This window comes from Eublepharis macularius, chromosome 12, assembly GCF_028583425.1.
Source record: "Eublepharis macularius isolate TG4126 chromosome 12, MPM_Emac_v1.0, whole genome shotgun sequence".
Lineage (NCBI taxonomy): Eukaryota > Metazoa > Chordata > Lepidosauria > Squamata > Eublepharidae > Eublepharis > Eublepharis macularius.
Genome location: NC_072801.1, coordinates 73,893,616 through 73,918,646, shown reverse-complemented (window position 1 = coordinate 73,918,646; position 25,031 = coordinate 73,893,616). Strand labels below are relative to the sequence as shown.

Below are 25,031 nucleotides of genomic sequence, written 5' to 3'. Positions count from 1 at the left end.
AATATATGTAATGAGTATCCTAAGGAAAAGGCAGGAGCAGTCTAAACATTCCCAAAGGAACATTTCTTAGTCTTATTTTTCATTGATCTATCATCAAAGTGCAGGGGAGTGGTCTCTGGTATATGGTACCAACTATTACTGTGAGTATAGCAAAACAATCTGTTAGTTTGGTGTCATTTCTTTGGGAGGCAGGAATGGTTTTGCTGGTACAATGACACAGCAGGGACATCATCCAACCTGAATTGTTATTTTTTCTTCCCATGAAACAGGCTGGTCCCAACTGATAATTCTACCAGTAATTGCAGAGGATTTAGGAAACATTTTTATTATTTACTTTGTAAAAACATGTGTCCCATAAATAACTGTTCTAGCATCTGAGACTGAGACTATTAGGTGGAAGAAAACTATTTTTTTTAACTCACTGCAAGGTAGAACAAACTAAGGAGGATAGAGTCAGAGGCCCTCCCAGTGATAAGCAGGCCACTAGATATGTAGGTGACAGGCGCAAATTCTTTGATGTTTTCCCTGGGAGACAGGAGAGAACTTAACAAAAGGGTTGGGTTCCTAGCATGTTTAGAACCTAAAAACAATCAAAACGATGTGTCATCTCTTTGTATCAAAAGGCCTCTTAGAGTAGTCAAGAAGAAAAAACATTCCATTTTCATTTATTCCCAAGTGTATCAGAGGATAGCATTTGTACGAGGCTACTTCCCATCAAGTTTTTTTCTTGCACTTTTCACTGTTGTCTATTTTCATTGGAGGACGATATTTGCACAAAGATCCTTCCAGTTACGTTGTTAGCATGTCCATCTCCAGATTGTTTTCTTTATGCAAAAATCATTTTGCATCATGCAAATGACTTTCTGATGTTCACGATTAAAGGAGAATTGCGGGAAGAAGAATCTAATGTCAGAATCATTGCTGGAGTTCAATTATCTGCTACGATCTGGGAGATATCTCCAGCAATGAAGTTTAGAATTTTGATCAATTTTCTAATGATCTTCCCTGCATGTAAGAAACTCTCACAAACACATCATTTTTATGAATAATCTAAGGGATTTCAGTGTATTTTGCTTATGTTACGTATATTTTCTTTTTTCGTACATTCAGGCATTTCCTCGCAGATTACCCTGACAGAATCTGGTGGCGGCATCAAGAGACCAGGAGAGACTCTACAACTGACCTGCACTGTTTCATTTGATTTAACAAGCAATCGTGTGGGTTGGATTCGTCAGCCATCAGGAAAAGGTCTGGAATGGATTGTAACCATCTATAGCGATGCAAGTGCCAACTATAACCCTGGTCTCCGAAGCCGGATCAGCATCACAAGGGACACCTCCAAAAGACAGGTTTTCCTGCAGCTGAGCAGCCTGAAACCTGAAGACACCTCCATGTATTACTGTGCGAGAGACACAGAGAGAAAAGCCTTATTAGAGGCAGATCAAAAAATTTCTTGGTAGAAAGGGGAAAGCCTTCATGCTTAATTGCACACACCAGCTGAAATCAAGGCCATCTTTCTAGTTATTAATTTCATGTATTCATTTCCTCTGCCAATGAGGCAGGAAATGCCATACTTGTTACACCGTGAACTTAACCTACTTTAACCATCATCCCCTCCCCAGAGGATTTGGTGAATGGTCCATCTGTGAAGAGACAGGAGAGTTAAAGATCTATGTGACAAGCCTCTGCACTCTTTTCATACTAGAAACACTTCCTTTCCTGAAATGCAGACATCTGCCAAGCGTTTTTGTGTTCTAATGTTGGAAACATCCCTTGTCTATCTCACTCGTTGTTGTTGTTGTTGTTGTTGTTGTTGTTGTTGTTGTTGTTGTTGTTGTTGTTGTTGTTGTTGTTGAGCACTGGTGCAAGAATGCTCACCTCTCTTCTAGTGAAACAATTCATAGCTGTAAAGAGAAAAGTGGAAATTATTTTAACAACAACAATAACAACATTAGATTTATATACCACCCTCCAGGACAACTTAAGGCCCTTTCAGAGTGGTGTATAAAATGTTATTAGTATCCCCCAGACTATCACCCTGTGAGGTGGGTGATTGGAATTCTCTATCTAGGGCAGTGATGCTGTATATTCTTAGTGTTTTGGGGGGGGGGTGGCAATCAGTGGGAGGGCTTCTAGTGTCCCTTCCCCACTGGCAGACCTCCTGGGGACCCCTGGTTTCTGGCCATTGTGTGACACAGAGTGTTGGACTGGATGGGCCATTGGCCTGAACCAATGTGGCTTCTCTTATGTTCTTATGTGGGTGGGGCTGAGAGAGCTTTGAGAGAGCTGTGACTGACCCAAGGTCAACCAGCTGGCTTCAAGCAGAGGAGTGGGGAATCAAACCTGGCTCTCCAGATTAGAGTCCTGCTGCACTTAACCACTACACCAAACTGGCAGGTATCCTCAAAATCAACACAATGCTTCCAGACTGTTTCAGGGAATGAAATCAACAAACATCTGCCTCCTCCCCTCCCTGTCTCCACTAATGATACTATGCATTGATAAAACATTGGGAAAATGCAGGCTAGCTAATTATTGCAATTGCAAACCAGAGTGCATCAAGATATTTTTGTAGAGTGTTTTATTGACAAGCACAAGTTCTCCTGTGTATTCACAAACTTTTCATTTTAAAAAAGCTTGATACCATCTAAAATCATATGAAGATTTTAAGGGCCAATGAGTTAACAATGCACATAGATAATATAGATGGGGTGTAAGATATATATGAAGTAGTGCTGGATGAATGCTACTCACTTCTCCATAGTTTTGCAGCATTGCATTCCTTATCCTGCTGACATTCCACTACATGGTTTTGTGAAATTGGTGGGGGCTATGTGCACAATGCATGTTTGGGTAAAGATTTTTAAACCATTGCACACATGTTACTATCTGTACTTTCATAATACTAGTATTTGAATCCATATCCAAATGCATACCTCCCCTCTCAAGAAATCTGGAGCAAACCAACAGAAAAGGAAGAGGGTGAAGTTCTGTTGTACAAGATGGGAAACCAACATTGGACTGGTATGTTCTGAGGAGTGTTCTCATTGACCAAGCATTTAGAAGCAACTCTGTAAGTGAACTGAATTTTCTTTAGCTGTAGTGAATTGGTTATGCACAGTGTTTTATGTAAAGTTTGGCAATAATACATTACAAAGGACTGTGGAGAACTCTAAATGCATTAGCTCCACATCTGAAACAAGATCAGCAGCTCCAAAGCATGGAGCTAAATTTTGATAAAAAGAATGTCCAAAGCATCCCTAAGGGCACCTTGAGAGGTCTGTATGAAAAGCTGGATCCAGTTCTCATAGAAAATATAAGATCAGGATAACAACTAGATACCTGGAAAAGATTCAAGAAGAGGAACTTTCGAGTTTACGTTAATATAATTTGATTCATTCTTTTTATTCAAGTGAGTTGCAGAGAGACTGAAAACATCTTTCTAGACATCTGCTTCCTGTAGTAAAATTTGATTTTTCCTTTCTATTTGACACTTGTGGTTTGGTAATACTGAGAGGCTCAATTACCCATGTTGTGGAACGTGAGCAGTGCTGTCAACACATTCCTTCCTGACAGTGAATAGCAGAAGGTATTTGACATGAGCCAGACTAAATTCTCATCACTGTGTCTCTTGCACAGTAATACACAGCCGTGTCTTCTGGCTTGAGGTTGTTCATTTGTAAGTAGAAGTTGGAGCTGTCCTTGGAGGCAGTGAATCGCCCTTGGATGGTTGGAGAATAGCTGTTGCTAGATGATGAATAATAATAAACCATCAATTCTAGCCCCTTTCCTGGAGACTGCCGGATCCAATACATGCTGTGTCTGCTAAGAGTAAACCCACTGGTGGAACATGTGAGCCTGGTGGTCTCTCCAGGCTTTTTGAGTTCTGGTCCTGATTGAGTCAGAACAACCTGTGAACTGGCCCCTGCAAAGAGAACAGGCACATAATTTAAGAATGCAGATTTTAAAAACCCATCAAACATTAGATCCAATTGTAATTGGTCATCTGGTGGCAGCGGACCTATAATTGGGCACCCGCCAAGACATACTAATCAAGGTGATTAGTATGAAATTAAATTGAAATTAAAAATGATGACTTACAAGACATCCCATTTATGAACATTAAGGAACTGAACAACCAAAACATTGTGGATTAGAAGGCTTGTGAATCCACTGAAATGTCTGAGCAGGTTCTGAGGACTTGTCTGAAGAGGTTAAAGCCGGCCTTTAAAGAGGAAATGAAATTATGGTTTTGCATATCCTGTGCATGCTTGAACTCATTCAAAATAAAAGGCTGGGATCTCATTGAGTCAGATTATGGAGTGAAGGAACCAGGGCCACCTCAGGACTATTTAGGACACAGAGGAAAAACATCCAGAGTAATTATCTATGGGCCCAATCTAATGGAGAATATCCCATGGCAAACCACACCTAAATGAATGATTCATTTCAAACAGGAAAATTCCAAGAGAATTTTTCAATGAATTTGTGCTGCATTGTTCACATCTCTCTGTTTGTATCTTGAGACAATCATCTCAAAGTATATTGTGGTTGGGCTTTCTTTGGAAGGAACACATAGGTTTTTTAAGGTGTACCACATGGACAACTCGTTGTGTGTTTTTGCTGCTTACTTTGAAGTATAGGTCCTTCGTCAGTAACCACCTGTCTTGATAAGCAAGAGTCTGAACATCTGCTAAAGTCATCCATCAGAGGATTATATTTAAGTAGCTTCAATGGATATAAGCACATTTAATTCTTTCCTAGATGGCAGCCACAGTATGGAGCTGTTGGCTACCTCTGATACGGAAAAATGTATTTTGAAAAATACGATGGGGAGACAAAATCAATGAGTTGGAAGTTCTGATACAAGAGGTTCTTCCTCTGACAGTTTTGCTTCTTTCATCAGGGAAGGCTCTTAAAAGTCGGATCAAAATGGAATATTTCAGAAACATGGTCTTAACATGTCTTTCTGATAAGAACCCAGAAGTTTTTACTGCCTCAAGGGGTAAAGCGTGCTTACTCTTTGTGATGTGTAGTGTTAATGGCTTTTGTTAGGAGATGGTCTGGAAGTACTTCAGATGAAAAAATAGGATCATCCACAGAAAAAGACTCTTGTCCTCCTAGTCCCTGATCTAACCTTGAGGCATGGGGGACAAAGAATGACCTCTCAAGAGAGGGCACAGAGAAATGGTACAACTTTGCTGAAGCTAAACAAGTATGCACCTGGTTAGTGTTCGGGGAAGACTTGATGGTCTAAAAGGTACCTTCTAATTATAACATTTAATGATGTTAGTAGGTCAAAGGCTTCCAACCTATATCTGTTTTATTATCCTCACAACGTTTATTGTTTAGTGATATGGGTTTTTTACATGTAATTGGAAACAGAAATACGTTCTGGTACTACACATTTATTAACATGTTTGATTGGAAAGGTCTGAGGGGTTCGTACCACACCAATGCATTCCAGTGAAGCTATGACTGTCTCAGTTTGAATTTTCAAGATTTGAAGGAATCAAAGAAAGTTAACATCATGTACATTTTGTCATACCTGACAATAAAATAGTTGTTAAGAATTGTACTTGCATTCCAAACACCTTGGCAGTCATTTTCAAACAAATCAACAAACACAAGTTTCTAGCTTCTATGTCTTAGCTACATTTTGTTTGTTGCTTAGTTTTTTATTATGTTTGTGAATTTGTTAAAGGCATATTTTTGCAAGCTGCTCTGGGTCCTCATCAAGAAGAAAAGAGTGATAAAAATATACTAAATAAATGAAGAAGTTAATACATTAATAATGTTGTACATAGAATGGAATGGGATGTCATGGACTAGTGGAAACGGGAAGGCAGATGGAGAGACTATTTTGAGTTGCTTTGCAGAAATGCATGCATGAGTGATGCTTGGTATTCTCAGAGGGCACTTTTGGGGCTGCTTCCAAGAGTGTTTTCTTTATTGTGCATCTCGCACAGAAATACATGGCACTTTCTTCAGACTTCAGGCCATTCAGTTGCAGGAAAACCTTGCTTTTTCCTGTGTCTCGGGTGGTGGAGATCCGATTTTGGAGAATACTTTTATAGAAAATTCTTCCATCGTGCCAGATAGATCCAATCCACTCCAGTCCCTTTCCTGGGGGCTGACGAAACCAGTGCACGTTATAGCTTGTTAAAGAAAATCCCGACACTGTACAAGTCAGCTGTAGAGTCTCTCCAGGCCTTTTCACTCCACCACCAGTCTCAGCAAGGGTCTGGGAAGAAACACCTACAGGGCAGGGAAAAAGAGAAACATTCTAAAATATACATGAAGAAAAGATTGCCACCGAAAGTATGGTGCCATTTACATAAGGGAAGAACGGAGAGTTTCTTTCTTACTTGCAGGGAAGATTATAAGGAAACTTATCAGGAGCTTTGGTTCCATGACTTTGGTTACCAGCACGAACTTCTAAGAACTGAAGAAGAACTGAATTCTGACAAGGAACATGAATTCTGGATCCTCTCCCTTTGAATTCCTCTTAAAGAAAGGCATGAAAAAAGTCATTTGCATAATACACAAGGTGCTACTGATATAACAGGCCAGCATAGCAGACCCATTATATCAGTGACCCATTCCTAGGAATGTATGATGGCCACTGACAGTGACAACCCTGCATCTCATCCTCACAGCTTTGCAGGCATCTCACAACTAGCTAGCACAGAGAGCAACAACTCTGTGTCTCTTTGGTCTGAGAATATCTCATGTATGTGCCTGCATTTTATGGGGTGTCACTGGGCTCAGAGATTCCCTGGCCACTGCAAAAGACTCATTACCTCCAAAGGGGCTTTATAAATGGATAGTATCAGGGCTCTTTTTGAGGGGGAATGTGCAGGAATGCAATTCCGGTAGTTCCCCAAGAGGTCACTTGGCAGATGACCCCACCCACCTGACTCTCAGCCATTTTGAGCCCATTTCAGCCTGGATTGGGGCCGAAACGCCCTGGATGAAGCCTCTGACGGGTGATGGATCACTCTCCCACTCAGCAGCAGCCTGATCCTGACCATTTTGGGCCCCTTTTCGGCCATTTTCAGCCCCTTTTTGCCATTTTGGGCCCAACTTCAGCCCTGAATGACCAGGATTGGATCCAAAACAGCCAGGACAGGTGATGTCAGGGGGTGTGGCATATGCAAATCAGTTATGCTAATGACACACTTGTGATGTCAAGTGGCATGGCATATGCAAATCAGTTATGCTAATAAGTTTCTCCAGCTCTTTTTCTATGAAATGAGTCCTGAGTTCCTTAGTTATGCCAATGACACTTCTGGTGGTGTTATGCTAATGAGCTATGATAATGAGTTCCTCCAGCTCTTTTTCTACAAAATGACCCCCGGATAGTATGATTATTTTCTTCAGATCCCCATTACTTTCCCCTCTTTTGGTGATGTAATTTAACTTCCGAACTCTCACTTTGCAGATAGCAAAGGGACTTGTCCTTTGACGATGTGGGCCAGCACAGTAATTGAAGTCAATGCAGTTTGAAGGATGTATCTTGTAATGCCCCCCTTTCCCTGTGGGTTCCCTGAGTACTCACTCAGGAATTATTCCTCAGGCCCATTCAGCAGAGACCTGCTGGCTGAAAACATCAACTGTTCATTTGCAAGACGACAACTCCAGCAACCAACAACTTCAGCTAACATACAAAACTAGAAAACTGAAACCAGAACTCCACCCAATAGGATCAAACTAAATCACACAGATATTAGGGAAGGAACAGACTCTTCCATTACACACATACATGTATACAATAAATATACCACATACCTCTGCTTAGTAAAGCACTGCAAATAATACAACCATGACCACAGAGGATATGTACTCCCTCTCTGGTAGAATAATAGAATCACAGAGTTGGAAAGGATCCCCAGGGTCATCTAGTCCAACTCCCTGCACAGTGCAGGAAATTCACAACTTCCCACCTCCAACTGTCCCAGTGACCCCTGAGCCATGCCTGGAAGATGGCAAAAAAACCTTCCAGGATCCCTGGCCAAACTGGCCTGGGGAAAATTGCTTCCTGAACTCAAAGTGGCTATCGGCATTACTCTGGGCACATAAGAACAAAGCAGTGCTGTAACGCTTCCTGCCCTACCTCTCATGAATGACCTGCCTAGGTTCACAGAATTAGCATTGCTGTCAGAAGGCCATCTAGCCTCTGCTTGAAAACCTCCAAAGAAGGAGAGCCCACCACCTCTCAAGGAAGCCTGTTCCACTCTAACCGTCAGGAAGTTCTGCCTAATGCTTAGCCTAACATTATAGTCACAGCAATATAGTTTATGGACTGTGTGAGCACAAAGGGTCCAGAAGCTACAGCTTATTTATTACCAAAGGTATGGCCCTGCCCTGTAGCACAAGTAGCTACTTTTCAGGCTCAATCCTGCTCAGGACAAAAAAAATGAAACCAGCCTGTCAAGAATTCACCTTGTATGTAAGTGATGAAGTTCGATCAAAAAAAGTTCACCTCACAATGGTGTTGGTGTCAACATGCCTGGTTTGAACCATCGCTGGAGAAGAGACTTGTCCAACTGGGGAACAACTTGAAGGGGAAACTACTCATACCTCAGGGCAGTGAGCAAGATCCTTATTAGGCCTTTGTGGCTTTTCTTAGCGACATTGCATGTTTGTTTGTGGAGGGAGGTCTGATCACAAACTTCCATGTCCTATGTACTTTGCCCCTAGAGGCTGAATTTACTATCTAAAGGGGGTTCCAGTGGAATAGAATCATAGAGTTGGAAAGGGCCTTACAGACACTCTAGTCCAACCCCCTGGCCAATTCAGGGGCAGCCTAATGCATCCCTGACTGGCATTTCTCCAGCTGCTCCTCGAAGACTGCCAATGCAAGGGAACCCAACACATCCCTAGGCAGCCAATTCCACTGTTGAATTACACTTAATGTGAAAAGGTTTTCCTAACGTCCAGCTGGTACCTTCCCTCCTGTAGTTTAAACCCATTGTTTTGAGTCCTATTTTCTGTTGCCGACAGGAACAGTTCCCTCCCCTCCCCTAAGTGACAGCCTTTTAAATGCTTCAAGAGAGCAATCATGTCTCCTCTCAATCTCCTCTTCTCTGAAATGAATTTTCCCAGGTCCCTCAGTCTTTCCTTGTAGGGATAGGTCTGCAGGCCCCTGACCATCCTGGTTACTCTCCTTTGCACCCATTCCAATAGGACCACATCCTTTTTGAAATGAGGCCTCCAGACCCGCACACAGTACTCCAGGTGTGGCCTGACCAACACATTATATAGTGGGGCAATGACATCCTGTGACTTGGATGTTATGCCTTTATTGATACACCCCAAGATTGCATTCACCTCTTTTGCTGCTGCATCACACTGACTGCTCATATTTAGCTTCCCATCCACCCGTATCCCAAGATCTTGTTCACACACACTGCTATCCAGAAGTGCAGCATTCATCTAGTATGCATGCTTTGCATTTTTGTTGCCCCAGTACTTATCCATGTGAAATCACATCGTATTCAAATGTACCCACTTTTCCAGTGTGTTCAAATCTCTTTGAATTCTGTCCCTGTCTTCAAGGGTGTTTGCTGCTCCTCTACCTACCCTCTCATTTGAAAGCCTTCCTTCCTAAGCTCAGATGGTTGTTAGTGGTTATTCCGTGAAAAAGAGAAAGACTATAATCTGTGTATGACTAGAAGGGGTGGCTGTTATTTCATGTATCTTGTCTCTGAATCCTGGTACTCAAAGGCAATGGTGTCCTTAGAGTAATATCATATAAAGATACCACAAATACCCACTGGGGTTTCCAGCTTTCTTTCAAAAAGATAATATGCTTGCTCTCCCAAATCACATGTCAACACCTGCTCTTTCAATGGGGAGCCACCAAGGCTTCCCTCTTCTGATCCACATTGTGAGTAGTTTTGTATAAACCAGGTTCACTTTTTCCTTACTGTGGGAAGTTCAGGCATCAAAAGAGAGCAAGAAAGATATTAAAGTAACTAGGCATATCCTGATGCATATAGACCTAGAGGTGTTCAGAATGATATAACTGTGAGCTTATCAAAGTTTTTCAAGACTATAGCTAGAAATGGAATGTGAATTATGTCTCTTTCTAATCTGGTACTAATTGGACAGGCTGTAAGGGAGTATGAGTATATGGTATCAATTGGCAAGTCTTCGTACCATGGCTGAGAGGAGCTGGACTTTCGTCTTTCTTAAAGTCTTTCCCTTACACTCTTTTTCTCATGGCCCTGCTGAAAAATTGGAAGAGAGTCTAGATCGCGAGAAAACTATTCAGTTCTACTAGCCAAGGCTGGAAAGGAAAGGGCATTACCCTGCAATGAGCCAAGGCCGGAAAGGACCAAAGAGCCCTCCTTATCCACTCTCCATTACAGATACGAGCGGGAAAGATATAAGAAAATATTGTTAGTGTTATCAAGAGTATTTTGGAATGAAGAATCAGTCACAACCCAAAACAACTGTCTATGGAATTGCTGCCAAGTAACGTGTGGAAGTTACTCTGGTCAGATTGCTGATAAAAATCACGTGATCCATGAGGAATAGGATGGTGAAGGAGACAAACGGATGGCCGGGGATCCTTTCAGTCATTTTTTTAATATATTGGACTGTTCATGCATAAAATGTCATTTCTCCATTGAGAAAGGAGTCCTTCAACACCTGTTTCCTGTGGTAAAATTGAAATTTCCTCCACTTTCTCGACTAATTGTGGTTTCTGCTAGCAGATCGTTTTGTCATGGAACACGAGTGACACCTCCAGGAAGTTCTGTTTTGACTTTACACAGAGATATATTTTGCCTGTTTCTCATCACAGATCATATCTGGCAGTGTCCTTCACTGAAGCATCACCTACCATCAAGCGAATTCTTTACAGAACGGACCTGGGACTTGCTTCTGAGGTTCTGAATAGAAATTTGCTTTTAAGGAAATGCCATTGACTCCCTTGTTTTGAGTAGCTGAAGAGCCAATGGGTATTTACCAAGCACCAGCTTCATGCAAACTATGTAATACCTCCCAGTTTCATGGTGCTTTGGAGTTGTGCCAATTCTTTTGATTTCAGCACTTGACTGGAAAAAGAACATCTATGACACAGCTCTCGGGGAAGAGGTGAAAGGTAACAAATCCATTATGGAAAGTAAGGTGATTGCCATTCAACTGATTACTAACCATCAGGTTTCAAAATTATTTTGAACAATCTCTGCCAGGTACACTTGAATTGGTTGTTAGACATTCTATCAATTAAGTAATTATTTTCACATTTGAAAGTCAAGATGTGATGATGTCATAGAGACACAAATATGTATGTCTAAACTCCTCCTAAGGCATATGGAGGAGCCCAGATTCCTGAGATTGTGAACAAAGCGGCAAACCAGGGTTAACACAGAAAAGTTGGGACCTCAAATTTCTGGTATTTCTTCTCCATTCACATAGACCTAAAAATTGACTAGTGCTTTTAGCAAAGTAGAAGTTTATTTATTAACAGGGAAACTTCAGGGTGGATAACCTGGCTTGGAAAAATAAGGAGATATTGCGATACTTGTCCTGATCTGGATAGCTCAGGCAAACCTCATCTTGTTCGATCTTGGAAGCTAATGAGAGTCAACCTTGGTTAATATTTGGATGAGAGACCTCCAAGGAAGACCACGGTTACAGAGGCAAGCAATGGCAAGCCACCTATGTTAGTCTCTCACCTTGAAAACCTCAACAGGGGTCACCATGGGTCAGCTACAACTTGAAGACACATTCTACCATTACACATAGTTATACTTAACAAAAAGCTGTTTCATATCTACTGGGCCAGGACTCTCCTAGCCTGATTTGGAACAGTTTGAGCTCCTGCAGTTTCCTAGCAGGAATGTGCCCCTAGAATCACAGAATCATAGAGATGGAAGGGACTTCTGGGGTGATCTAGTCCAACAACCTGCACAAAGCAGGAAATTCACAATACCTCCCCCACACACGCTCACACCCATGCCCAGAAGATGGCAAAACACCATCAGGATCCCCAGCCAAACTGGCCTGGGGAAAATTGCTACCTGACCCCAAAGTGGCAATCAGCATTACCCTGAGAAGTAAGAAGGGCCACGAGAACTAAGCACTGATATAGCCCACTCCGACCTCCCTCTCATGATCTACCCAGGTTCACAGAATCAGCATTGCTGTCAGATGGCCATCCAGCCTCTGCTTAAAAACCTCCAAAGAAGGAGAGCCCACCACCTTCCGAGGAAGCCTGTTCCACTGAGGGACCGCTCTAACTGTCAGGAAGTTCTTCCTAATGTTTAGCCGAAAACTCTTGATTTAATTTCAGCCCCTTGGTTTTGGTCCAACCTTCTGCGGCAGCAGAAAAAACTCCGCACCATCATCTATATGACAGCATATGACAGGGGGTTGGACTAGATGGTCTGTATGGCCCCTTCCAACTCTATGATTCTATGATTCTATGATTTCAAGTACTCTCCTGCTTGCACTGAGGCCTTCGTGAGCTATTACACAATGAGTGGAGTGAGCTGCTATGCCCCAGTGCTTGAGGAAACAAAATCTGTCTCTGTTTACAGCTGGCGAATACATGGCCCAGATGCAAAGGATATCTGGTCTTCTAGAAGGGGAGTTTTTGATCTGTCCCTGGCAAGATTTATCTCTCTGTGCCGTCTCGCACAGTAATACATGGAGGCGTCTTCAGCTTTCAGGCTGCTCAGCTGCAGGAAAACTTGTCTTTGGGAGGTGTCCCTCGTGATGCTGATCCGACTTTGGAGAGCACTGTTATAGCTAGTGCTTCCACCAGTCCAGATAATTCCCATCCACTCCAGTCCCTTTCCGGGTGGCTGACGAACCCAGCTCACTTCATAGCTTGTTAAATCAAATGACACCGTACAGGTCAGTCGTAGGTTCTCTCCTGGCCTCTTGATGCCACCACCAGACTCAGTTAAGGTCTGTGACGAAATGCCTGCATGGATGGGAAAAGAAGAGAAAAGAGCAAACAGTCCCATGAGAAAATGACATGGAAAACCCTTGGGATATCTTCACAAGGGGGATACAGAAGACTTTCTTACATGCAGGGAAGACCATTAGGAAATGTATGAGGATCCTTAATTTAATTCTTGGAGACATTTCCTCTGACCTCATGGGCGACTGGGTTCCAACAGAGGTTCTATATTCTGTGCCTTCTTCCAGTAATTTCCCTTTAATGACAAACACCTCTGACTTAATTTGCATGATGCAAAGGATGTGGCTGATATAGTCTTTTACTTTAATCAGCATCCACTATATATTTCGCAGTTTAAAGGAAGGCATCTGGATATGTAGTCTTGATCGGAAGGATCCTTAGGCAAATAATATTCTTGATGTCCTCAAGCAGAAATGAAAAATTTAATTAATTCCCCCCCCCCCTAGGAAATTTTGAAAGTCAGAGATTTTTAATTGCTCAATGAAGTCTCCTTTTTTATATACAAATAGAAGCCAAATTTTCTACTAAAGGTGATGGTTTGTTTGTTGCACTTTTCTCTACAGTGCGCTTGCCAGTGGAAATTCATGACAACCCTAACAGTGGCTTTAGGTGCCACTAATACGGAACAGCCAACACTTTTCTGTGAAGATTTGCTGAAGCAGAGTCCTACAATATATGGAACAGGAAATAAAATAAGCTAGGCTTACTAAACTCCAGGCGGATTCTGTAGGTCTCCTAGAACTGCAACTGCTTTCTAGATGACAGAGATCTCCAGAAATTTCCCCACGCAAAACAGGCAAGCCAAGTCATGGAGCTAAGTTTTGCAGAGGATCGCAACTTTACTTCCGGTCTCATAAGCAGAACTGATAACTCATGTCTTTGCAATGCTGTAGCAACCTCCTAAATCTCTATGGTTTTACTGTAGGACTAGAAGAGCATCATGGCGATGCATGACATAAATTCCAGTAATCCAACTGGAAGTGACATTACAGCATTGGCACGATAGCACTTTATCTCAGTTTGCTCCCATGGAGCAGTAGTAAAAGGCTGAAGGCTGGGAATAGGAGGTCTCCTGCTACAGCTATAGCGGGATAATTGGAAAGCCAGTAGTAGCAGCCTTAGGCAGCAAATAAAGGATTCTTGAAGGGTTTTTTTCCACAAAGAGCAGACCTGGACCTGAGGAAGGCGGCAATGAATATGGGTGTTTTTTGGCAGCCAGGCCTCCTGGCCTTAGTGGTGCCATTATGCCCAGAAACAGCCATGAATAAGGCCTTGTTTTTGAGAAGATTCGCAGAACTGTATAAAGGAATGATGCCAAGATTCCTGAAATGGTCACTTTTGTGCTGTTTTCCTTTTGTGTCACTTGCACACAGGGTTTCTAACTCTGAGGTAGATGTAGGGAGGGCAGGATTCCTTTTAGAGAGGGCCCCATATTCCCTGCCATGGTGTGACAAAAATGGGCAGGATTTGGTGTTATGCCAATGTGTGATGTCATTTTGAGTGTGAAACCAGAAGTGATGATGTCATCATATCCATATGATGCTCTTAGACCACTGCTCAGATGCAATGAGACCAGTTCTAGTTTCATGCCAAAAGCCACATGATGCATCAAGGCAATGCCAAATGGCTTGTCCCTACCCCCAAATTCTCCCTACTTCCATATTCTCCAAATTGGGGCTCATCCCTGTGCTTTTGCCTTTCAGGTTATTTCACATGCTTGGGAAGAAACAAATTAAAATGCAGATTAATCCAAGGATATGGAAGTTTGTGGTTTCCATTCTTGTTCTAAACTTCTCTAAATAGACCAGAGTTTGTCCATCTTCTGTTAGTTTGTTTTTATGCACAAAGGCTCATTGGGAGATTTAGAGGTGATCTGCCTTCCCAAAATGGTTTCTAACTCCCTGGGAATCTATTTCAATGCTAACTGATCTTCAGATAACAGGAGATCAGTTCCCCTGGAGAGAATGCTTGCTTTGGAGGGTGGATTCTATGGCATTGTACTCTGGTGAGTCCCCTCTCTTCCATAAACCCTCCCCTCCCCAGGATACATCAAGGAATTTCTTAACCTAGAGCAGAGGTTCCCAAACTTATTTGGCCTACCACCCCCTTTTCAGAAAAAAAAATTACTCAGCGCCCCCCTGGAAATCTACCTTCAAGAAGTGGACAAAAAGATGCAATGATAAATTTGCCTCCTCCCTCCTTGATCCGAGGGAAGACCAGGAGAAGGTAAAAAAGGCTGCTTTAGATAGGTTCTGGAATCTGGACTCTTCTTTGCTTCCACCACTTCCTTATTTTTATTCAACGCCCCCCAATTGCACCCAAGGCTCCTACCGCCCACCTGGATCATTCCAGTGCTCCCCCCCCCAGGGGGAACCACTGACCTAGAGTTAGCAACCCCAGCAAGCAAAAAAACCCCACCAGGTTCCTTTAACTTAATAGTTCATTTATTAACTGTGAAGCTTCAGGACGGATAACTTGGCTTGGGAATAGGGGGAGAGATACAGAAATACATAACTAAAAGCTGTCTCTTGGCCAATGGGTCCAGAACTATCCAGGCCTGATTTCAAATAGTTTGGGCAGGCCCTGCACTCCGGCAGCTTTCTAGCAGAGATGTGAAAATGTGTCCCTCCTACTCTCCTGCTTGCACTGAGGCCTTCATGATCTATTGCACAATGAGTGGAGTGAGCTGCTATGGCCCAGTGCTTGAGGAAACAAAATCTGTCTCTGGTTACAGCTGGTGAATAGATGGCCCAGATGCAAAGGATGTCTGGTTTTGCAGAAGGGGAGTTTTTGATCGGTCCCTGGCATGGTTTCTCTCTCTGTGCTTCTCGCACAGTAATACATGGAGGTGTCTTCAGCTTTCAGGCTGCTCAGCTGCAGGAAAACTTGTCTTTTGGAGGTGTCCCTTGTGATGCTGATCCGGCTTTGAAGAGCACTGTTATAGCTAGTAGTTCCAGCAGTCCACATAATTCCTAACCACTCTAATCCCTTTCCAGATGGCTGACGAATCCAGTTCGTATGGTAGCTTGCTAAATCATATGATACCGTGCAGGTCAGTTGAAGGGTCTCTCCTGGCCTCTTGATGCCACCGCCAGACTCAGTTAAGGTCTGCGAGGAAACACCTGCGTGGATGGGAAAAGAAGGGAAAAGGGCAAAAAAATGGAATGAGAAAATGAAATAGATAATGCATGGGATATCTTCGCAAAGGGATATGGGAGTATTTCTTACAGGCAGGGAAGATCATTAGGAACTGTATCAGGATAATTAATTTCATTCTTGTAGACATTTCCTCAGACTTCATGGGCAACTGGGCCCCAACAGTGGTTCTGAATTCTGTGCCCTCTTCCCTTTAATGACAAGTAGCGCAGACTTAATTTGCATAACGCAAAGGATGTCTCCGATATATTCTTTTACTTTATTCAGCACTCACTATATACTTCACAGTTTAAGATCAAATCTGGAAGTATTACTTTTATCATGATGCTGAGGATTACAAGAGATTGTTCATCTCCCCTTCAAAAAGTGCCAGAGTTTCTTTGAGGAAAACATGGCAGATGAACCCCTTTTATTTCCCGAGTAGAAATACACACTATCCTGCTTTACTCACCTCCCTGCAATGTATCCTAGACCAAAGCTTCAGGCATCAGCATGGTGCAAGGAGAAATAGGTGCTGTCTATTCATATATTTAAAGCAAAGGTGGGCTCTTTATAGAGATTTATCTGTATGTTTTATTCCACCTTTTCTTCAAGGAGCATGCATGGTTTTCTCCTCCTCGCTTGCATTCTCACAACAAGCCTGTGAGGTATGTTAGGCTGAAACCCTAGCAGGGATGTGAAAATATGCCCCTCCTACTCTCCTGCTTGCACTGCGGCCATCATGGGCTATTGAACAATGAGTGGAGAGAAATGCTATGCCCCAGTGCCTGAGGAAATAAAATCTGGTTGTGTTTACAGCTGGTAAGCATATAGCTCATATGTGAAGGAGGTCTGGTTTTCAAGAAGGGGAGTTTTTTATTTGTCTCTGGCAAGATTTATCTCTCTGGGCCTCCAGCACAATAATACATGGAGGTGTCTTCAGTAGACATGGGCACGATCCCCCCAAAAATCCCGATTTAGCCGATCGTGGATCTGGGCTGCCACCGAACGCAGTTCCCGATTCTAACCGATCAATTCTCATTTCCGGTCTGCAATCGGGAATCAGAGAGGCCAGCACCCAGGGCAACCGTAGTCAAGCTGTTGCGCATGCGCACGATACTGAGTCACCCCTACCCACGCAGCAAGCCGGCTGTCCCGGTGCGCTGCGGAGCTGGCAGCAGCACGAGTGGCTCGGAGGCTGCCCACACTGTTCACCTGCCCCGCAAGACAAAGGGCGGCTGGCTTGTCAGTGCGCCCCTTGTGCTGGGGAAAGGCGAATGGCACAGGTGGCCTCCCAGCCTCCCGCGCTGCCTTTTGCCTTTCCCCAGGACAAGGGGTGGGTGGCTTGCCCGCGCGCCCCTTGTTCTGGGGAAAGGTGAACGGCGCAGGTGGCCTCCCAGCCTCCTGCGCTGCCTTTTGCCTTTCCCCAGGACAAGGGGCGATTGGCTTGCCCACGTGCTCCTTGTCCTGGGGAAAGACGAATGGCGCGGGCGGCCTCCCAGCCTCCTGCGCTGCCTTTTGCCTTTCCTTTGTGCCCATGGTGAACACCCCCTCCCCCCCTCCCTCCCCTGGGTTGCTGCTCCGTGCTTGGAAGGAAGCCTGCTAATCAAGGAAAGCTGGACTTCCATTCATGTTTCGAGGTTGACAGAAGGAGGGCAAACACAGCTCAGACTTTTCCCTGGCTCCATTGCCCCAGGAATACATTACAGGCGCAAGAGTGCCTGCAATTTCGAACAGAAACTGACCCATCCGATCAAGTCCCGAACAAGCAAACTCCCGACTGCTGGATCGGTTGCCATGGACAGAACTGATTAGCTGAGTCACGATGGTGCAAACGCCAAAATCGGGGTTTTTTTGAAATCATAATTCAGATCGTGCCCATCTCTAGTCTTCAGCTTTCAGGCTGCTCAGCTGCAGGAAAACTTGTCTTTTGGAGGTGTCTTTTATGATGCTGATCCGACTTTGGAGAGCACTGTTATAGTCAGTGCTTCCACCACTCCAGATAATTTCCATCCACTCTAGGCCTTTTCCCGATAGCTGAAGGACCCAGCTGACTCTGTTGCTTGATAAATCAAATGACACTGTGCACATCAGTTGGAGGGTCTCTCCTGGCCTCTTGATGCCACCTCCAGACTAGGGTTGCCAGCCTCCAGGTAGTGGCTGGAGTGCTCCCGGAATTACAACTGGTCTCCAGGCCACAGAGATCAGTTCACCTGGAGAAAATGGCTACTTTGGGGGGTGGACTTTATGGAATTATGCCATGCCAAGGTCCTTTCCCTCTCCAAACCCCTCTTTCTCCAGGTTTCTCCAGGTTTCACCCCCTAGATCTCCAGGAATTTCCCAATGTGGAGCTGGCAACCCTATTCCAGACTCTGTTACTTTGATCTGCAAGGAAATACCTGCATTGATGGGGAAAGAAAAGGGCAAAAAAGACCATGAGAAAATGACACGGAAAACCCTTGGGATATCTTCACAAGAGGGATATGGGAAGTCTTTCTTACATGCAAGGGAGACCATTAGGAAATGTATCAGGATCTTTAAAGTCATTCTTGGAGACATTTCCTTGGACCGCATGGGGGACTGAATTCCAACAGAAGTTCTGAATTCTGTGCCCTCTTCTTGTAATTTAATGGCAAGTAGCGCAGACTTAATTTGCATAATGCAAAGGATGTTTCTGATATATTCTTTTAGTTTATTCAACATCCACTATATACTTCACAATTTATAGTCAGAAAATATTACCTTTTTTATGATGCTGAGAATTACAAGAGATTGTTCATCTCTCCTTAGAAAAATGCCAGAGTTTCTTTCAGGAAATCATAGTTTATGAATCCCTTCTTATTTCCTGAGTAGAAATATACACTATCCTGGAAAATAATATAGTCCAGTAGTACGTTTAAGACTAATCAACTTTATTGTAGCATAAGCTTTTGAAAAACACAGCTCTCTTCATCAGATACACGATCCTGGTTTATTCATCTTCATGCAATGCATCCCTGACTTTTCTGGGAATCGTATTATGCACCAATGTTTCTTAGCAGGGAAGTGAAAATCTGCCCCTCCTACTCTCTTGCTTGCACCCAGGCCTTCATGGACTATTGCACAATGTGTGGAGTGAGATGCTATGCCCCAGCGCCATGCATCAGTGCCTGAGGAATCAAAACCTGGCTCTGTTTACAGCTGGGAGAGCATATAGCCCATATTCAAAGGATGTCTGGTTTTCTAGAAGAGGAGTTTTTGGTCTGTCCCTGGCAAGGTTTATTTCTCTGTGCCTCTTGCACAGTAATACATGGAGGTGTCTTCAGGCTTCAAGCTGCTCAGCTGCAGGAATACTTGTCTTTTGGAGGTGTCTCTTGTGATGCTGATCCGACTTTGGAGAGCGCTGTTATAGTTAGTGCTTCCACCGCTCCAGATAACTCCCGTCCACTCCAGGCCTTTTCCTGATGGCTGACGAACCCAGCCCACATAGCTGCTTGTTAAATCAAATGACACCGTGCAGGTCAGTTGGAGGGTCTCTCCTGGCCTCTTGATGCCACCTCCAGACTCTGTTATGGTCTGCGAGGAAATGCCTGCATTGATGGGAAAGGAAGAGAAAAGGGCGAAAAATGACATGAGAAAATAACACGGATAATTCATGGGATATCTTCACAAGGGGAATATGGGAGTCTTTCTTACATGCAGGGAAGATCATTAGGAAATGTATTAGGATCCTTAATTGCATTCTTAGAGACATTTCCTCCAAACTGACAGGCAACTGTGGGTTCTACCAGTGGTCCTGGATTCTGTGCCCTCTTCTTGTAAATCCCTTTAATGACAAGCAACACAGACTTAATTTGCATAATGCAAAGGATGTCGCTGATATATTCTTTTACTTTATTTGACATCCACTATAGACTTCACAGTTTAATGTCAACTCAGAAAGCACTACCTTTATCATGATGCTGAAAATTACAACAGATCATTAATCTCCCTTAGAAAAGTGGCAGTTTCTTTGAGGAAACTATGGCAGATGAACCCCTTTTTATTTCATGACTAGAAATACACACTATCCTGCTTTACTCACCTCCCTGCAATGTATCCTAGACTTTTCTGGGGATCCTATTATACACCAAAGCTTCGGATATCAGCATGGTGCAGGGAGAAATAGGTGCTGTCTATTCATATATTTAAGTAGGTTCTTGAGCGCTATTTAGATTACAGTGTTGTGCAATCTCGGAACCTCTCCCTTTTGTGCTGTTTTGTTTTGTATTGTCCCAGGTATGTAATTCCCCTCATGCCATTTCTATTTTCCTCCTAAAGACAATGTGTTGGTACTTAAAAAGGATAAATTTTAAAGGAAAAATAAAGACTGTGGTTCAAACCGCATGAGCAGGGCAACTCATTGAGGAATGGCCGGGTGACAGGGTAAGCATGAAGTTAGTTTGAAGGTTGAGTTGAAGTATAGTTCCTCCCTTAAGAAAAGATTTCTTCAACAGCTGTTTCCTGTGGTAAGATGCCTTCCCAGTAGCCACTTGATGTTTCTCCCAGCAGGTTATTTTTGCCATGAAACAAGAGCACCCCCAGCTGTTCATTGGAAGAGGAAAAAGGATAGAAATAAAGAGAACTAATAGCAAATTATTTGCCAAGCAGCATCTTTCAAAATAAATGTGAATAATCTCTGCCATACCATTTTGATTGTTTTCCTATGTGCTAGTCAATATGGCAGATTGTAATCACAGAGAGAAAAACAGGTATAGGTTTTTATTTTCTTGAGAAGAGCCTAGAGGAGCCAAGATCCCAAGATTTCAGGAGACAGTGGCATGTAGTGGCATAGCACTAAAAGACTGGGAAGATCATCAATAGACTGAGTTGGAGAACATAGAATCATAGAGTTGGAAGGGACCTCTAGGGTCATCTAGTCCAACGCCCTCACAATGCAGGATATTCAAAACTTACCACCACCACCCCTACACACACACACACACAGAGAGAGAGAGAGAGAGAGAGAGAGAGAGAGAGAGAGAGAGAGAGAGAGAGAGAGTAGTACTTTGGTTGGTCTTCCTTTTTTTTCTTTGCAGCTCTTTGGTGTACTTTTTCTTTCATTTTTTGACCAGCAATGAGGCCATTGATTTGCTGAAGGGAGGGAGTAAGAACCACATCTGTCACTTCACAGGTTGCTATGGAAATGGGGAAGCAAAATGATTCGTTTTCGTTTTCTCAGCCATGTCGGACGCTCCTCTCAGCGGGTCTGAGAGGAAGCGCCCGAGCACCCTGACCGGGCGGCTGATCTGAGAAGATTAGCCCCCAAGACTCCCAGGCGGGGAGGCAGGGTCCGGGACGCTGCGGGAAGAACCCCCCGGAATCAATGCGGGGGGTAAATTGCCCGTTTGTCCCTATGGAGGCCGGCAGATGTGCGCGGCGCCTCGAGTGCTGCCGGGCTATGGAAAACGGCAAAGAACAGAACTAGGCGGAAGCCTGCAAGTAAGCGAATCCCTTCTGTTATTACAAGTGTACGCGAAGGAGTGGTGGGATCTGAAGCTAAGAAGGCTTGTTCTTCCCCTTCGCTGAGTTTCAGAATTTGGGCTGGCGGTCCCCCCCCCCTAAAATGGCAGCGAAAAAACAAAGTCCCGCTCTGGGTAAGTCAATCTCGGCTGCCCTGCAGAAGGGAGAATCGCTCAAGGAACTGGTGCGCAGGGCGGTTGTTGAAGCCATAAAACCCTTTGTTGACAAGCTGAACGAAACAGATCAAAGGGTGGGCTTAATTGAAAGCGAAGTGAAAACCATTAAGGAAGCAGCGGGGGGGCAGAGAAGGCTGCCCGGGAAAGTGCATCACTCGTGAAGGCTATGAAAAAAGAGTTAAAGCTGGTGGAGAACCAGCTGATCGGGCTACAAGTGGAACGAACGCAGACAATTTTGCGCCTCCAGAACGTGAAAGAGGAGGAAAATGAGGATTTATGGGGTCTGGTCTCGGAACTACTGGCAACACCCGTGAGGACAACTAAAGAAGAGGTTAAAAGCGCCATTTTGGAAGTCCGCCGGGCTTCTTCAAAATATGCAACGAAGCGTCAGCTGCCTCGCGAGATCATCATCGATTTTTCATCTAAAAAGATCCGAGACACCATCCTATATAATTCATACAATGCGGATTTGGACTTTTTGGGTAACAAAGTTAAGCTACTGAAGGACGTTCCATTTTTAGTTCGGAAAAGACGTTTTAAGTATAAAAAGCTCGCAGCTCTTCTGAGGGAACGTGGAATAAAGTACAAATGGTTATTTCCGGAAGGAATCTGGTTTAGTTAAAAAGATCAAACCTATAAGATACTATCAGAAGATCAAGTAAGGGATTTTGAGGATAAAAATTTGGAATTGCAGTGCACCAAGCAAGAAGAAAGGGAGAAGTCTGAGGAGGGGGGGGGGGAGGAAATGAGCACTGCGGCGGCAGTTGCTCAGAGAGAATTGCGTCCGGGACCCAGGAGGGGGAGGAAAACTTAATTTGAATTCGATTGTAATTTGTATCCTGTATGATCAACCACTCCATCATTACTCTATTAAGCTATTTCTTTACTATGGCAGTATGAAGGGAAAGCATTGAAGTGTAGTGTTTAGTGTTTGTAGGTTACCTTCCCTTTTTTTTCCACCCTCCCCTCCCTTTTTCTTTTTTCTCCTCTCTTTTCCTTCCCTTGTGTTATTGTAATCTTTTGTAGTTACTGTTATTGTATGTTAGGTATTGAAAAATAAAAAACTTTTAAAAAAAAAGAAATGGGGAAGCAAAATGCAAATCATGCCACACGTGTGAAATTCTTCCTGGGAGATGGAGTACTTATGTGCTAATTATCCTGTGAATCTCATGTCAGGCATAGACAGGTGTTGGCATATTTCCACAAGACAAAGCACAACATTATGTTCCTTTTGTTTCCAAAAGAGGGGGCCAGTGACATTAAAGAAACAGAGAATACAACAACATTGGACAAAAGGAAAGAGTTATCCAAGTATATGATTTTGTAGTTTTAGTACAAAAATCATATAAGGCTCTGCCATCTTCCGGGAGGAGAACATGAAATTAACAAACCCTCCCAGGAGCGATCTCTACTTGCTCTGTCTTTTTAAACCACTGTTGTGTAGAGAGGTGAAATTGACAAAGCCTTTGGCTCTGTCTTTTTAAACTATACTTCCTGGCTAACATTGCCTCTCCCTCTACTTGAGTGTCTTTGTGTAAGATTTGTCATGTAGAGAGATGTTCAGAAAAGTTTCCACAGACAAAACCTCTGTCATTTCACACATACAGTGTGAATGTAAAGAGATCTAGATGATCAAAAGGTTGGGCTGCTCTTTTATTCAGTGCTGTATGTAAATGCAGGGAGCGTTTCCTCTTTAAATCTGCCCCTCAGTCTCATTTCTGCAGGCACAGTTAGAAAACCAGCCCTTGTCCGCTTGACCACTTTCCTGCCAGCATCTCTCAAAGCTTCAATAGGAAAATGATATATTGGCTTCTTTTTGTTTTCCTGTTGGCAGCCTGTAGAGGTAACGTTTCTTTGCCTGGCAAACAAAAGGAAATTACTTTCTAGGGGTTAAGTTGAAGGGAGATTTATATCATATCTTTTCTCTTAGGTGTCCTATCAGAGGTCCAACTGGTAGAGTCTGGAGGGGATATCAAAAGACCTGGAGATTCTCTCCGCCTCTCCTGTCGAGCTTCTGGGTTCACCTTTAGCAGCTATGAAATGATGTGGGTGAGACAAGCTCATGGGAAAGGACTGGAATGGATTGCACGCATCTATGAAAGTGGGAGCACACAATACTATGCCGACTCGGTGAAGGGGCGCTTCACAGTCTCCAGAAACAACCCTTCCAACATGCTGTATCTGCAAATGAACAGCCTGAAACCCGAAGACACGGCTGTGTACTACTGTGCGAGACGCACAGTGTGAGAAAGGGAATCGGAAGCTGAACAAAAACCTCGTTGGTAATGGCAGCTCTCCAAGTTGATTCAATTAAAACAGGCTGAATGACGAAAGAAGAAGAGGCAGACCCAGATTCCAATAAGCTGAACCTTGAGCAAGGATTTTTTCCCTGCTGAGATTTTAAGCAGCCTGGGGAAGAATTTCAGTTATGGTAATGGTATGCAGGCAAAGTTTGGCTTCTGTTCTCCAGCACCACAGCACCCATATTGAGCCCACTTGTGGCTTTTTTTAAAAAGCTAAATTTCGTATGGGGGATGCAATCCTGCCTTTTACTAGTTTGGTCTTTACATGTTTGTTTTCATCAATCCCTGGATGCAAAATTCACATGTCGATGTCAGGATGTCCTCCAGTGCATATTCAGATTACATATCGAGTGGGAATAATTTTACCTGGGCCGTTTCCACATGGCTTCCCTGAAGCCGGGCCATGGCGCAACGTTGCGGATCATGCCGGGGAAAACGCGAAATATCGCCATGGCCCAACTTCAGGAAAGCCGTGTGGAAACAGCCCTGCTGACCTAATATTTGGCAGGAAGGCTATGAAGGATTTCACATCTCCACCCAAAACAAATAGATGGGGGGAATGCCTGCTGAGAAATGTGTTTCCCAATGGAAAGAGAGGAATACCGCTGCTAAAGAAACCAAATCAACTTTCCAACTTACTCTGAATCTGTGGGAGAACTGGGGGCTCAGCACTGAGCTATTGACCTACAGGGGTATTTGGCATGCTTAGAAAGAAGGAAATTAAAATGCAATTTTAAACACTCCTATGTTGCTGAGGCTTTAATGAAAGTTCTCTCCTTGTTTGTATTCAGGGGCATTGCCAGGGGTTTTGGCACCTGCAGCTGCCCTGATGTGCATGCACACACAGTGCGTGAGCACGCCCCAGACTGTGTGATGATGTCACCATGTGATGACATCATCATGCAGCAAAGCCAGGCCCATTGGCCAGCAGGAGATTAGAACAGCACGCAGAGGCTGTCTGCGCTCCACACATTGCCCCAGACACCTATCATG

The 25,031-nt window shown here is 43.7% G+C and overlaps 3 gene segments (V, D, J or C); 2 read left to right on the top strand and 1 right to left on the bottom strand.

Moving 5' to 3' along the window:
* Positions 1-930: 930 nt before the first annotated feature.
* Positions 931-1,460, top strand: LOC129339909 (Ig heavy chain V region PJ14-like). The segment is given in 2 exon segments: positions 931-1,011; positions 1,111-1,460. Coding segments are annotated over 2 exon segments (396 nt in total).
* An 11,088-nt stretch (positions 1,461-12,548) lies between these two features.
* On the bottom strand, positions 12,549-13,129 carry LOC129339908 (Ig heavy chain V region PJ14-like). The segment is given in 2 exon segments: positions 12,549-12,943; positions 13,050-13,129. Coding segments are annotated over 2 exon segments (468 nt in total).
* Positions 13,130-23,532: 10,403 nt separating this feature from the next.
* LOC129338525 (Ig heavy chain V region 3-like) lies at positions 23,533-23,982 on the top strand. The segment is given in 2 exon segments: positions 23,533-23,578; positions 23,666-23,982. Coding segments are annotated over 2 exon segments (363 nt in total).
* The last annotated feature ends 1,049 nt before the right edge of the window (positions 23,983-25,031 follow it).